This window comes from Primulina huaijiensis, chromosome 17 (assembly GCF_012295235.1).
Source record: "Primulina huaijiensis isolate GDHJ02 chromosome 17, ASM1229523v2, whole genome shotgun sequence".
Lineage (NCBI taxonomy): Eukaryota > Viridiplantae > Streptophyta > Magnoliopsida > Lamiales > Gesneriaceae > Primulina > Primulina huaijiensis.
In genome coordinates, this window is record NC_133322.1 from 17985523 (window position 1) to 17999208 (window position 13686).

The 13686-nt window shown below is 37.6% G+C and overlaps 1 protein-coding gene and 1 pseudogene across 1 annotated transcript; both read left to right on the forward strand.

The window, feature by feature from the left end:
• The first annotated feature begins 2274 nt into the window (after nt 1-2274).
• LOC140963165 (protein TIC 56, chloroplastic) lies at nt 2275-5280 on the forward strand. Its single transcript, XM_073422431.1, has 6 exons — nt 2275-2837; nt 3385-3595; nt 4064-4261; nt 4382-4664; nt 4733-4895; nt 4986-5280. Exons 1-6 carry the CDS (start codon nt 2367-2369, stop codon nt 5151-5153), a joined length of 1494 nt encoding a protein of 497 aa, XP_073278532.1. The 5' UTR covers nt 2275-2366; the 3' UTR covers nt 5154-5280.
• Nucleotides 5281-6357: 1077 nt separating this feature from the next.
• On the forward strand, nt 6358-7389 carry LOC140962669 (small ribosomal subunit protein eS4x-like; annotated as a pseudogene).
• The last annotated feature ends 6297 nt before the right edge of the window (nt 7390-13686 follow it).

A 13686-nucleotide genomic window follows, 5' to 3' on the forward strand; every position in this document is an offset into this window, starting at 1 on the left:
AAAAAAATATCTCACACATTTTTCCCCCATCGTTATAAAGCTCATGTCCATTTAGCCTATCTAGTACGGGTTTTATGTATTATTTTTTAAAAACACGAGATTTAACCTACTATTAATTTTACATATTATGTTATTAATTTTTTGATTTCTTTTAGGGAGGTGTTAATGCAATTGGCTCCATTATATTGCTTCCTTTGTCATTATGCTAACATAATTTTTTTTTTAAAACGGTCTTACGATATTAATAAAATCTAATTTTTTTTTGAAACGGTCTCACGATATTAACAAAATCTGATAGATAAAAATAGTTTATTGAGAGCATGCACCTGCCACTTAAAGGTATGTTTGGATCAACATTTTAAAAAATAAATTGATTTCAGATTCTCAAGTCCAAATACATCACATCTCCAAAGATTGTAGATATATAGGTATTTCAAATTCCATTTCTCACCACACTCTTTTTAGCATTCTGAAAGTATTTCAAATGACTATCAATCCATGGATTTTCAGTTACAAACATATCATCACCTCAAGTTAAATTTATATATTTAAAGCTGAAATAAATAAATTTGATAAATGGTATTTCTTTCAGCAGCATACAATGAACATGATTATTGCCTGTTAGTATTTCAAGTTTGCTACTTTGGTCTGATATAGTAGCATAGCAAATTTGAGTTGTGGAAGATGTTGCTTCAATTTCGAACGAACTCGATTTGCAAGCCTCGGGCCTCTTGTTCCCCTTGTAAGCTTTACATATGTAGTCCACAAATCTGTAGAAATCCTACACCCAAAAGAACTGTAAATCGTTTACAAGTTATCTCAGTATGCTAAAAGAACGAAAAAAATCGAGTATTCGGGGAAGCTAGACCTCTTGGAGAGGTTGATTATTGACAACCACCCATGGCACAAATCTGTGTCGAGGATTGAGACCAGCAGTTTCATCCGCATACACTTTTTTGAGCCGTATTATGATATAACTATTAAAGTAGATGTCATACAAGTCAAAGGTTGACGGAAAATTTTATTTACTCTTGTGTAATGAGCTGCATTATTATCTAATTTTCTTGCTTAATAATGTAACAGTGATACAGGTATTTGGGCAATGATATCAATGGAAGAAAAGCATATAATCTGATAGCCAAGCCTACTATCTGCTGAAGCATTGTTGGCTTGAGATAGTGACCAAAGTATTCCCATAAAACATGTGTGAATGAACCCAAGAACCACTATTCTCTTGGAAGCCATTTCTTGATTTGATTTGTGATGATGCTCCGATTTAATTGTGGTATCGAGCAAAGTTTGCTCTGTTTAATTTTCTTTATTCGTATTTCTAGAAATTTTTTGTCTTCTCTTCGGTGGGTGTGTTGAGATTTAGACCTAACTCAATCCAAAAACTAATTCAAAAAAAAATATATTGTTTTAAACAACACGTACAATTTTCAAATTATAAAGAAATACATAATCTTCGTTGAAACAAATTTAACTACAAAATTTACAATTTCTAACCTTATGTATGATTTTATGACTCTTTAGTGGTTGCAAGAAATTAAGGTTTTTAAATAGCGCAAAACACGTTAAAAACGTTGATGTCAAGCTTCAAACTTTTTAAATTTAAACGAGCTTACTATGAGCTTAAGCATAAAAAAAGTGTTTTTCATTTTTACTATAGTTTTAATTATTTTAAGTTAAACATTAAAAAAAAATATAGAATTACTATAAATATAAAATTTAATAGATATTTCAAGTTCTAAACAATAAATATATATTTATAAAAATATTTTCATTCCAAAAAATAAATGAAATCTTCCGTTCTAAAATGCGATTGCTTAATCGAATTTAATCTTTGTTTAAGCGAGCTTTTAATTTAAGTTTGTGCCTATCCAATTCTTCATATTTTAATATATTTTAATTTTTTTTATGAATTAAAGATATCTATTAATATTATGAATTGTGAGACATGTATAATAGTTCTTTTTGGTCTGTCATGTCATACCAATTTTTTTCTCCAAAATACCCTTACACCATAACTACTATTATATTTCATATAAAAATTTCTTATATACAAAAATAAATCTATATTTTAGATAAAAATTTATTTTATCAGTAGGCAAATGGATTGCATAATATCGGCAGAAGGTTATAAAATCAATTTGTCTCATCTATATTGGGCCTCTGGATCCCCTCGGTCCTCAGAGCTATGTATTGGGCCTCAGCCCATTTTATCTGTTGCATCCTAATCTGAGACACGCCCATGAACACACTTTCACTAGAGGACCTCCGTCTCCTGACTTCTCCCCTGTTGCTTCTCTTGCTTCTATCCACTTTAGCTTCTCTCCTTTGAATTTCAGTTGGATTTTTGAATATTAATGGCTTCTGTGAGCTTCAATCCCTTCGGAGAAAACTGGTTCAAAAACCCACCAGCAATCCCTTTTCAACCCATCAATTTTCTCTCATTCTTTAAACCACAAACCAGAACCCCTAAATTCGCTTCCATAAGCAATCCATTTTCCGGAAAATCCGAAGTGGTGGAGCCAGATGATAATCCTGGGAAGCACCGAAAAAATCTGGACCAGTTCTATTGGGAGTGCGAGAATATGCCGGATTACCGGCACACCCCGGAGGTTGAGAAAATTCTGAACGATGACCCCGTTTTTGATAAGAGAGAGGATGCGACGCCTGAAGAGATAGCGGAGAATGAGAAGTGGTGGGCAGAGTTTCGGTCCAGCCCGGTCGTGCAATTCATGATGCGGGCAGAGGAAATTTCTGATAAGTTTAATGAGATGGAGCTTAAGGAGAATTCTGTTCCTTACAGGAAAGAAGACAAGAAACTGTGGCAGGTATTTGGAACCTCTTGTTATTGTTCCAAAAATTTTCTGGTTCTAGTATTTTTCAGATTAGTTGGAAGATTGTAGTTTAGCTGAAGTTTGTTTTAATGACTGGATTGTGTTTTCTGGAACATGATTGGGAAATTTTGTTTAGCTTAGAACCTCGCGCTTGAACGAACAGTGGACACGGCATGTTTTATGAGTTTACACTTTTATCATTATCATTACTGTAAGGTGGATACCTAAACTGTATTTGTGCATGCTGATCAGATATGAAGCAACAAAGAACTAAAATAAGCACTCAAAATCAACTTAAGAATATGTGAGTGCTTGCTGCAGTCTTTTAACTTTGACCTCCTCAGTATTGATGCTTTTCTGCAATCTGTTTTATAGGTATAATTCAGTATTTAGGTGTGTGTTGATAAATTGGAATATTTGATGATGTTGGTGCTTGTTTTGATTATTGAAGGCATTGATCACTAAAAAATGGTGTTCTCTCTGTTCTTTTTTGGCATGGTATTTAAGTTTTGTGATAATTTTCTTGGTTACATTTGTGAAGGCAGTGCCTAATGTGATTGGGCTGGACGGGAGGCCGATGCCTAGGAAAGCCATAAAATCAGATGGAGAGTCAGACGATAAGTTTTGGGATTTTATGAGGCAGTTCCTTTTTGGGCTTTGGGGTTTCCGACAAAGGCCATATCCACCCGGTAGACCCATCGATGTTGCCCAAGCGATAGGATACAAGAACCTCGAGAAGCGGTATTATGACTGTAAGTTTGTGTTAATATTCATTTATTAGTAGCATTCAAATTTCTAGAATTTGAAGTTTGAGTTTTCATCAGGCTAGTATTTTATGTTTTATATCGTAGCGCAGATTTTTGCATCGAAAACCTGTTGGGATTCCATTTAAACAATTAGACTGAACTAATTTGTACATTGGCAATTTGGCATTGTGTGGTTTTTGCGAGAATCATTCAGTCATATTCCAGATTCCAGCGAATTTTTTAGCAGTATGATGTTTTTGGCTGTCTTATGGTGCTTCACGTTATATGCTTGCATTTTACAGTAAGAAGCGTGTGTAATATGGCTCTTAATATTGTTTTGCTTGCCGTTGCATTGTAGTCTCTATCTTGTATGCTGTGTGGTGCAATGTTCCAATGTTTTGACTAGTTCGCTCATTTTCCATATTTATTTCTGATCTTCCATTGAGTTGTTGAATAATGGATATTTTGCCATAGTTATCATGAGAAGTGGAGGGTGGTACTATAAAGATCGATTGGGTCGTACTAGAGGACCATCGGAGTTGATACAACTCAAAACTGCTTGGGGTGCAGGAATAATCGACAAGCATACTTTTATATGGGGTGAGGACATGGACGAGTGGGCACCCATTGGCATGGTCTATGGTATGGAGCGTGCAATCGCTACTTGGGAAGGTTTGTTTTCTATTGTGGCAAAGTGCTATCTAGCTTTCAGACAATTGGTGTATTAAATCCCATCATAAAACATTACCTCTGAGGCTCTAACTGGTTACTTTGTCTTCTGGCTTAATTCAGTTAGATTAGGTGCTGCTGCAACCGCTTTTCTTCATAAACTACAGAAAGGAATACCGCCTTGGGTGCCTCTCAAGGGGCATGAGAATAAAACTTATAAACAGCTCCAACAAGAAGCATATGAGAGCAAAAGACGGGATTTAGCAGTGCTAGAAGCTAACGATGGCATTTGGCCTGGCATGAGGACCCCGAGCCATGCGTTGTTTCTTTGGGCAAGTGGCTCTGAATTGACAACCCTTCTCGAGGAGGACCACATGCCTAACAAGTACATCCCAAAAGATCTCAGGTATTATTATCCATCTCCTTCTTTTTCCAACTTTGCTCATCAATTGACCAGTGATGCTTTCTCGACAGAATCGAATTGGCAAAAGTTATTCCTGGTTTGAGGCCATGGGAGGTTCTCAGTGTCGAACAAGCCATGGATCATATTACATATGGTGGAGAATGGCATCGTGAACCTCTTGGTTCATACACCACCGGCCCTCCCTACATCAATGAGTGGAACAAAGACGTTTTGGTATGCACTGCTGCTACCTCTTAGATTTAACCCACTTCGTTTAGGCATGCACGCCCCTCCTTTTCATTAACATTGTTTCACGTGGTGCAGCAACTGTTGGAGGTATTCCACAACCTTGGCCTGCAAACGTACCACTACCTGGAGAAAAAGATACCTGGATTCGACAAGATAATGGAGAAAGTCCAGGCAGATGCTGCTGTTAGAGATGCCCAACGAAAAGCGAAGAGGGCTGCAGAAAAGCAGGAGAAAAAAACGTAGTTTCTGATGTTAGAATTAGATCCACTAGTCTTGGATGCAGGCTTCGAGACTTTGTATTGATTTGAAACATTTTTACATATCAGTGTGAATTGTATTAATGTATGAGAGCAGATTGATTGAAATATAAGTTTCCTAGTAAAAGTGCTGTCTTTGTTCAAAAAGCCACTAAACAAATTTCTCTCGTTTATTTCATAACATCCAATCGAGAGTGACGTTAACAATAAAGTGAAATTAAATTTTCCCATTATTAAGTTAGTGTTACGTGAGAAGATTAGTTAGTTGTTGATAATTATCTCAATAATTAGTTTTTATAATAAATAATATCTAATCAGCCCAAAACAGATCAAAATAAAAATATAAATCCGTGGGGAAAATTTCTTCTTTTTTACGTTTTACATTGATCTATATTTCTAGTCATACTGAATGAATTCATTGATCAGCCGCGAGCCTCCTGCTTCCGGAGCAAAATCTTGGAAGAAGAAACGTAACAGTTGGGTGGAGGTGAGGCGGTGATGATGATGAGAGGGGAGTTGTTGCTTTTAATATCGACACGTTAACCTTGTATTTTAATGATTAATTAATGGAGTACGTAGCTGATCTTACAAGTTAATGTTTGCCTCGTATCTTATTATCCACTTGACTTGGAACAAGATAACCTGGTTTCTTTATGCACAGTTTGGTTTGGGATGTATTGATTAGTGCAGAATTTTTTTTGTGTATTCAGGGGATGTTATTCGATGCGTTATGTGAAAACGCTGACGGCTGTAGACTATGAGAATGAACTGAAATAATTTTGTTATTTCTTAAGCTATTTAGTGGCGTATGGTCTGTGCTTTCTGACACGCCTGAAGATTATTTATATCCATGACATCTTATAGTTTTTGTCTCCCACACATACTAACTATTATTTGGTTGTTTCCCATTGAATTGTAGGCTAGAGGTTTGAAGAAACACTTGGAAGAGGCTCAATGCCACGAAACACAAGCTTGGTGGTGCTTTTGTAAGTGGCCCTGATTCAAGTTTTTGTGAGTTGTGGTTTTGTATTTTCTGTCTCCCCTGCCAGACAGTTTATCTGTTGAAATAGAGTTTTATAATAAATATGTAATATGTTGAGCATGCTTATTTAGTACTTGCATTTTACTCGTTTATATTTTTGAAGTAGAAAGTTCTGAAACCTGTGAGACAGATGTACAGACTGAATTAATACTTTGACAATTTTTGCTTCATTTATTTATGTGAACTGGTCAACCTATTGTTTCCCCTATCTCCTTTTCTAGATGTTGTCTCCATTCCAAAAACCAATGAGAATTTTCGATTGCTTTATGACACCAAGGGCCGATTTCGTCTACACTCTATCTGGGATGAAGAGGCCANTTTTTTTTTTTTTTTTTTTTTTATTTCTTTCATGTTTCTGGTTTATTGTGTCTTATACTTGCAGCATCATTAGATTATGTGATCAAGATCGTTGTTCGAATTCAGCTGAATTTATGGCCCATACTGAATGAGCTGAATGTAATTAATGGTTGGAGCAAATATATATGAACAGGATGAACTGACTTCACTACTCGGCGGGAAGTGATATTAGGTAGTTCTGGGGACTAATTTAATTGTTTTGTGCATCATGAGCAAGATGATCCAAGTTTCGAACTTTATTACTCAACAATTTTTGTTTGAAAACGATATTTTGTTGTTTGGAGACTGCTTTGATGTGTTTAAAAATATTTACATATTTTATTTTGTTCTGCAGTTTAAGCTAAGCAAAGTTCGTTCCATGCAGTTTGGGAACAAGGTATTCCTTATCTCAATACATATGATGGAAGGACTATTCGGTATCCAGATCCACTCATCGAGGCCAATGACACCATCAAACTTGATCTTCAGAGCAGCAAGATTGTTGATTTCATCAAGTTTGACGTTGGGATTGTCGTTATGATGACCGGTGGTAGGAACAGGGGATGAGTAGGAGTAATCAAGAACCGTGAGATGCACAAGGGAAGTTTTGAGACTATTCACGTCCAAGATGCTACTGGACACGATTTTGCAACTCGATTGGGCAATTGTTTTCACAATCGGAAAGGGCACTAAGCCTTGGGTGTCCCTTCCAAAAGGTAAAGGTATCAAGTTGTCTATCATCGAGGCTTGCCGCACAGTCTGCAGCAACATCTTAGAAACCTTCGAAGTTTCCTTGTACATACTTGTTGAGCTTCACCAGTGGGAAGAACGATGGCCGGCATAAGATTTCATCGTTTCTATCATAACTGTAGTATGAATTTGTGGTGTTGCCATCCAAAATTTGAAATCTCTTTCTTTTCTTGGCAAATTTTCGCGGAAGCTATTGTTGGATAAATGAAAAAGAGAAGAAGAGGAAGAGTGAGGAGTTGTAAAGGGAAGTGGGATGTCTCAAATGTGGCTTGTCCCACATTGAGTTAATAACCAAATAAAGTCTCCCTAATAAGCTCCAAGTTGAGACAAGGGTTTGGGCCCCAAGGGGTACCAGAAGTTTTTAGACGGGGGTTGTGTCTCGGTGAACTAAACACACACGCGCGCGCCCGGCCGGCTCGGTGTGGTCTTTTGACCGTATTATTATTTTTAGACAAAATTTATTTAAAAATAATTTTGTTGACATCACCTACACACGAAACCGAAACAGGAACGAGCGTGCATTCACAGAAGATGCTGCGCATATGTGCGCCAGAATCCGCGCACATGTGCGTGACTTGTTATTTTCTTCGCAGATGGGCAGAACAAGTCGCGCATATGCGCGGAAAAGGANTTTTCGAAAATTGCTGGAGAATTCACCACACTTGTTCTTGCAATTTCTGCTCATAATCATACCATATTGTTGCATCTTTTCGTTTCGCACTTGAAAGCTTCTGCATATATTTTGTTCGCTGCGCTCGAGACTTTGTAGTGCTGCAAAGTTTTGACTTGAAGTCGTTGTATCTTGGGGACGATTGCTTGCGAAGTATAGCACTTTGATACGGGCAATTTCGTCTTGCGGAAAAAGGTTTTTCCTTGCCTCGACTTAACATTGTTGCTACTGTTTTTCAGAAACGAGTATCATATAGATAACAATCGCAAGACGAAATTTTTCTGTTCTTTTCTCGTTTCTGAAAATGTCGAATCCTACTGCTCCTGCGCAAGTGCATACCGTTCCTGCTGCTCCCGCTCACGGCGAAAAGCCTGCAAAGTTTAATGGTGCCAACATTTGATGTTGGCAGCAGAAAATGCTCTTCTACCTCACCACACTAAGCCTGTCTCGATTCCTCAAGGAGGATCCCCCTGTCATTGCTGCGGATGATGCTGACACCCAACGAAGATCTGATCTCGATGCATGGAACCACAGTGACTTTCTCTGCCGCAACTACATACTCAATGGCCTCGATGATACATTATACAGTGTCTACTGTTCTGTTAAAACTGCCAAGGAACTATGGGACTCCTTGGAAAAGAAATACAAGACAGAAGACGCGGGCATAAAGAAATTCGTTGTTGGCAAATTTCTGGATTTCAAAATGGTAGATGCCAAATCTATAATTAGCCAGGTACAAGAAATTCAAATTATTATTCATGATTTGTTGGCAGAGGGAATGGACATCAATGAACCATTCCAAGTGGCGGCTATCATTGAAAAATTGCCTCCGATGTGGAAAGACTTCAAGAACTACCTTAAGCACAAGCGCAAGGAGTTGAAACTTGAAGATCTAATTGTGAGGCTTCGCATTGAGGAAGATAGCCGAACTTCGGAAGCAAGAACCCACAAAAGAGCAATGGAGGCCGAGGTCAAGGCGAATCTGACAGAATCTAGCACTAGTCACAAGAGAAAGCGCCCTACAAATGAGAAGAAACGGGGGCAGGACAAGAAGTTCAAAGGAACTTGCTACAACTGTGGCAAACCAAATCATATGGCCAAGGACTGTCGTCTTCCAAGGAAAGACAACAAAAGTCAGAAACTGAAACAAGCAATGTCATCCAAGAAAGGAATGTACCAATAGACCTATCACAACTTGATCTATCCGACGTTGTGTTTGAAACCAATTTGGTGGATAATCCAAGGGAATGGTGGGTAGATACCGGGTCTACTAGCCACATATGTGCTGAAAAGGAGATGTTCTCATCCTACACTACTGTAAGTGATATGAAATTGTTTATGGGAAACTCTATCTGAGGTCGTAGGAATTGACAAAGTGGTGTTGAAGATGACTTCCGGCAAAGAGATAACATTGTTGAATGTGCTGCATGTGCCAGATATTCGAAAGAACTTAGTTTCTGGATCTTTGTTGAGTAAGGCGGGTTTTAAACTTGTGTTTGAGTCGGACAAGTTTGTCCTAACTAAGAGTGGTGTGTTTGTAGGCAAAGGGTACCAAGATAATGGTCTCTTTAAAATGAATGTAATGAATGTTTACAGCCATGAGGCGAAGAATAAAGTTAATGATTCTGTTTACTTGTTTGAAAGTTCTAATTTATGGCATGAAAGATTAGGACATGTTAACTTCAACACCTTACAAAGACTTGCAAATTTAAATGTAATACCTACATTTAAAAGAAATCCACAAGAAAAGTGTGAGATTTGTGTTGAAGCAAAGATGGCAAAAGCTCCATTCCATTATGTGACAAGAAGTACTAATACACTTGATTTAATTCACACCGACGTATGTGACTTAAAATTTGTGCAAACTCGAGGTGGGAAAAAGTACTTCATAACATTCATTGATAATTGCACAAGATTCTGTTACGTCTATCTATTGAAAAGTAAAGATGAAGCTATAGAAGCTTTCAAAAATTATAAGAATGAGGTTGAGAATCAATTGAGTACAAAAATCAAAATGATTCGAAGTGATAGAGGTGGAGAGTATGTTGCTCCATTTGAAGAATTTTGCGCTACCTGTGGCATAATTCATCAAACTACAGCACCATACTCACCTCAATCAAATGTAGTTGCAGAACGTAAAAATCGTACTCTTAAGGAGATGATGAACGCGTTGTTAATAAATTCTGGCTTACCTCAAAACTTGTGGGGGGATGCAATATTATCTGCAACCACATTCTTAATAAAATACCACACAAAGGGAAAAATGAAACTCCATATGAATTATGGAAGGGTCGCAAACCATCTTACAAATACCTAAAGGTGTGAGGGTGTTTGGCTAAAGTAGAGATACCCAAGCCAAAATAAGTTAAAATTGGACCCAAAACTGTTGACTGTATTTTTATTGGATATGCCTATAATAGTAGTGCATATAGGTTTTTGGTGCATAAGTCAACAATTCCTGACATAAGTGAAGGAACAATTATGGAATCAAGGAATACAATATTCTTTGAATCCAACTTTCCTAGTAAGGAAAGAAATGAAGGTTCTAATAAACGGTCTTATGAATCTACTATTGATTATAAAGAAATCAATGAAGAACCAACACGTGGAAAGAGAGTAAGAATTGAAAAGTCTTTTGGTCCTGAATTTATGACTTACATGTTAGATGGTGAACCAAGAACTATTCAAGAAGCTCTATCCAATCCAGAAGCTCCTTTCTGGACAGAAGCAATAAATGATGAAATAGATTCCATCATGCACAATCATACGTGGGAGATGACTGACCTCCCTCCGGGTTGTAAGCCTTTAGGATGCAAGTGGATCGTTAAAAGGAAATACAAAGAAGATGGATCTATAGATAAATATAAAGTCCGTTTGGTGGCTAAGGGGTTCAAACAAAAAGAAGGATATGACTTCTTTGACACATACTCTCCAGTTACAAGGATTACATCCATTCGTATTCTCATAGCTATTGATGCGTTGCATAACCTTGAGATTCACCAAATGGATGTGAAGACATCTTTCTTGAATGGAGAACTGGAAGAGGAAATATACATGGAACAACCCGAGGGGTTTGTCGTTCCCGGACAAGAAAAGAAGGTGTGTAAACTTGTCAAGTCACTATATGGACTTAAACAAACACCTAAACAATGGCATGAAAAATTTGACACCACAATGAAGTCAAATGGTTTCGAAATCAACGAATGTGATAAATGCGTTTATATTAAAGGTAATGCAAAAGCTTATGTTATTGTGTGCCTCTATGTAGACGACATGTTGATTATGGGAAGTAATCATTAGTTGATTATAAATACCAAGAATATGCTGAAAAAGTCATTTGATATGAAAGACTTGGGGCTATGTGATATTATATTAGGGATTAAAATCTCTAGAATACTTGATGGAATTGTTTTATCACAAACCCACTATATTGAAAAGGTACTTGAAAGATTTAGTACCTTGAACAGTCGTCCTGCTAGAACACCTATAGATTTAGGTGTTCATTTAGCAAAGAATCGAGGAGATCCAATCTCACAAATTGAATATGCAAGGATAATTGGTAGTCTAATGTTCTTGACTAACTGTACTCGTCCGGATCTTGCATATTCAGTAAACAAGTTAAGTAGGTTCACAAGTAATCCAAGTAAAGAACATTGGAAAGCCTTAACAAGAGTGCTTGGATATTTAAAATATACCTTGAACTATGGTTTGATATATACTAAATATCCTGCAGTTTTAGAAGGATACTGTGATGCCAATTGGATATCTGACACAAAAGACTCCAAGTCCACTAGCGGATATGTATTCACAATAGGTGGAGGAGCAGTGTCATGGAAATCATCCAAACAAACATGTATCGCTCGATCAACTATGGAATCTGAGTTCATAGCATTAGATAAAGCTGGGGAAGAAGCCGAGTGGCTAAGAAACTTCCTAGAAGATATTCTCTGCTGGAACAAGCCAGTGCCTTCCATTAACATTCATTGTGATAGTCAATCGGCAATAGGAAGAGCACAAAACAGTATGTACAATGGTAAGTCTCGACACATTCGACGGAGACATAATACCATAAGACAATTGATCTCAAATGGGGTTATTTCTGTTGAATATATAAAATCAAAAGAAAACCTAGCGGATCCGTTTACTAAAGGAATAAATAGAGATCAAATGTACAAACTGTTAAGAGGAATGAGCTTAAAACTCACAAAATAAAATATTTATAGCGGTAACCCGACCTTGTGAAGTGGAGATCCCATGACCTTGGTTCAATGGGACAACTAAGTTATAAATATTAGTTTGAGTACTTGGAATAAATAAAAGGCTCATTCCTACAAAATCCAAGTAGAAAAGACCTGCAACATGTGGTGATGTTAAGTTTCTTTTTAATGATTCCTATACCTAAGAGGTAGAGTATGGCAGGATACTCTAGATAGGAGATCACCTATATAAATGAGAAGTAATGGCCGCTTCAATGGAAAACAATTATGAATCTAAGATATGGTCCAGGGCCGAAATGGACACAACATGAGAACAAGAATATGTTAGAATTATTATTGTGTAAATACTATTGACTTGGTTTACATAAACGGTTGACTAGTTCAAGACATCATGTCACTACTCAACTAGTAAATCCTATGGTATATTACTAAAGAAGGTTCAAAGTCAAAAACTACCTATCCTAATGCAATAATAATTCACTAGAGCTTTCAAGTAAATAAGCATACAAGCATTAATTTCATTTATGTGGGGGATTGTTGGATAAATGAAAAAGAGAAGAAGAGGAAGAGTGAGGAGTTGTAAAGGGAAGTGGGATGTCTCAAATGTGGCTTGTCCCACATTGAGTTAATAACCAAATAAAATCTCCCTAATAAGCTCCAAGTTGAGACAAGGGTTTGGGCCCCAAGGGGTACCAGAAGTTTTTAGATGGGGGAAGACGCGAATAGGTTGTGTCTCGGTGAACTAAACACACGCGCGCGCCCGGCCGGCCGGCTCGGCTCGGCGCGGTGAGGTGTGGTCTTTTGACCGTATTATTCTTTTTAGAAAAAATTTATTTAAAAATAATTTTGTTGACAGCACCTACACACGAAACCGAAACAGGAACCAGCGTGCATTCACAGAAGATGCTGCGCACATGCGCGTGACTTGTTATTTTCTCCGCAGATGGGCAGAACAAGTCGCGCATATGCGCGGATAAGGACGCGCATATGCGCGAACCTCTCTGGAAATATGCATTGCGGCCAAGAAAAGGACGCGCATATGCGCGAGCCTTTCTGGAATTATGCGCAGCGCTGGTTTTGGAAAACATGCGTGTCCCTTGGCTATCTTGGCACCTGTTCATGGCTGCTTTTGCACCAAACATTGTGTTCCTTGACTAGAAATGTGTCCCTTCTACGCATCCGGTCTGGAGAAACGTGTCTCCTCAACGCAACCGATGATCAATTATAAATAATTCTCATCACTCATTTTCGAAGATTGCTGGAGAATTCACTACACTTGTTCTTGCAATTTCTGCTCATAATCATACCATATTATTGCATCTTTTCGTTTCGCATTTGAAAGCTTCTGTATATATTTTGTTCGCTGCGCTCGAGACTTTGTAGTGCTGCAAAGTTTTGACTTGAAGTCGTTGTATCTTGGGACGATTGCTTGCGACGTATAGCACTTTGATACGGGCAATTTCGTCTTGCGGAAAAAGGTTTTTCCTTGCCTCGACTTAACATT

What these genes read in the sequence shown, in the direction of transcription:
- LOC140963165 (XM_073422431.1), top strand. Translation starts at nt 2,367, where the DNA reads ATGGCTTCTGTGAGCTTCAATCCCTTCGGAGAAAACTGGTTCAAAAAC. An exon ending in TGCAATCGCTACTTGGGAAG is followed by an intron (nt 4,262 to 4,381) that starts GTTTGTTTTCTA and finishes GGCTTAATTCAG; the next exon opens with TTAGATTAGGTGCTGCTGCA. An exon ending in AGTGGAACAAAGACGTTTTG is followed by an intron (nt 4,896 to 4,985) that starts GTATGCACTGCT and finishes CACGTGGTGCAG; the next exon opens with CAACTGTTGGAGGTATTCCA.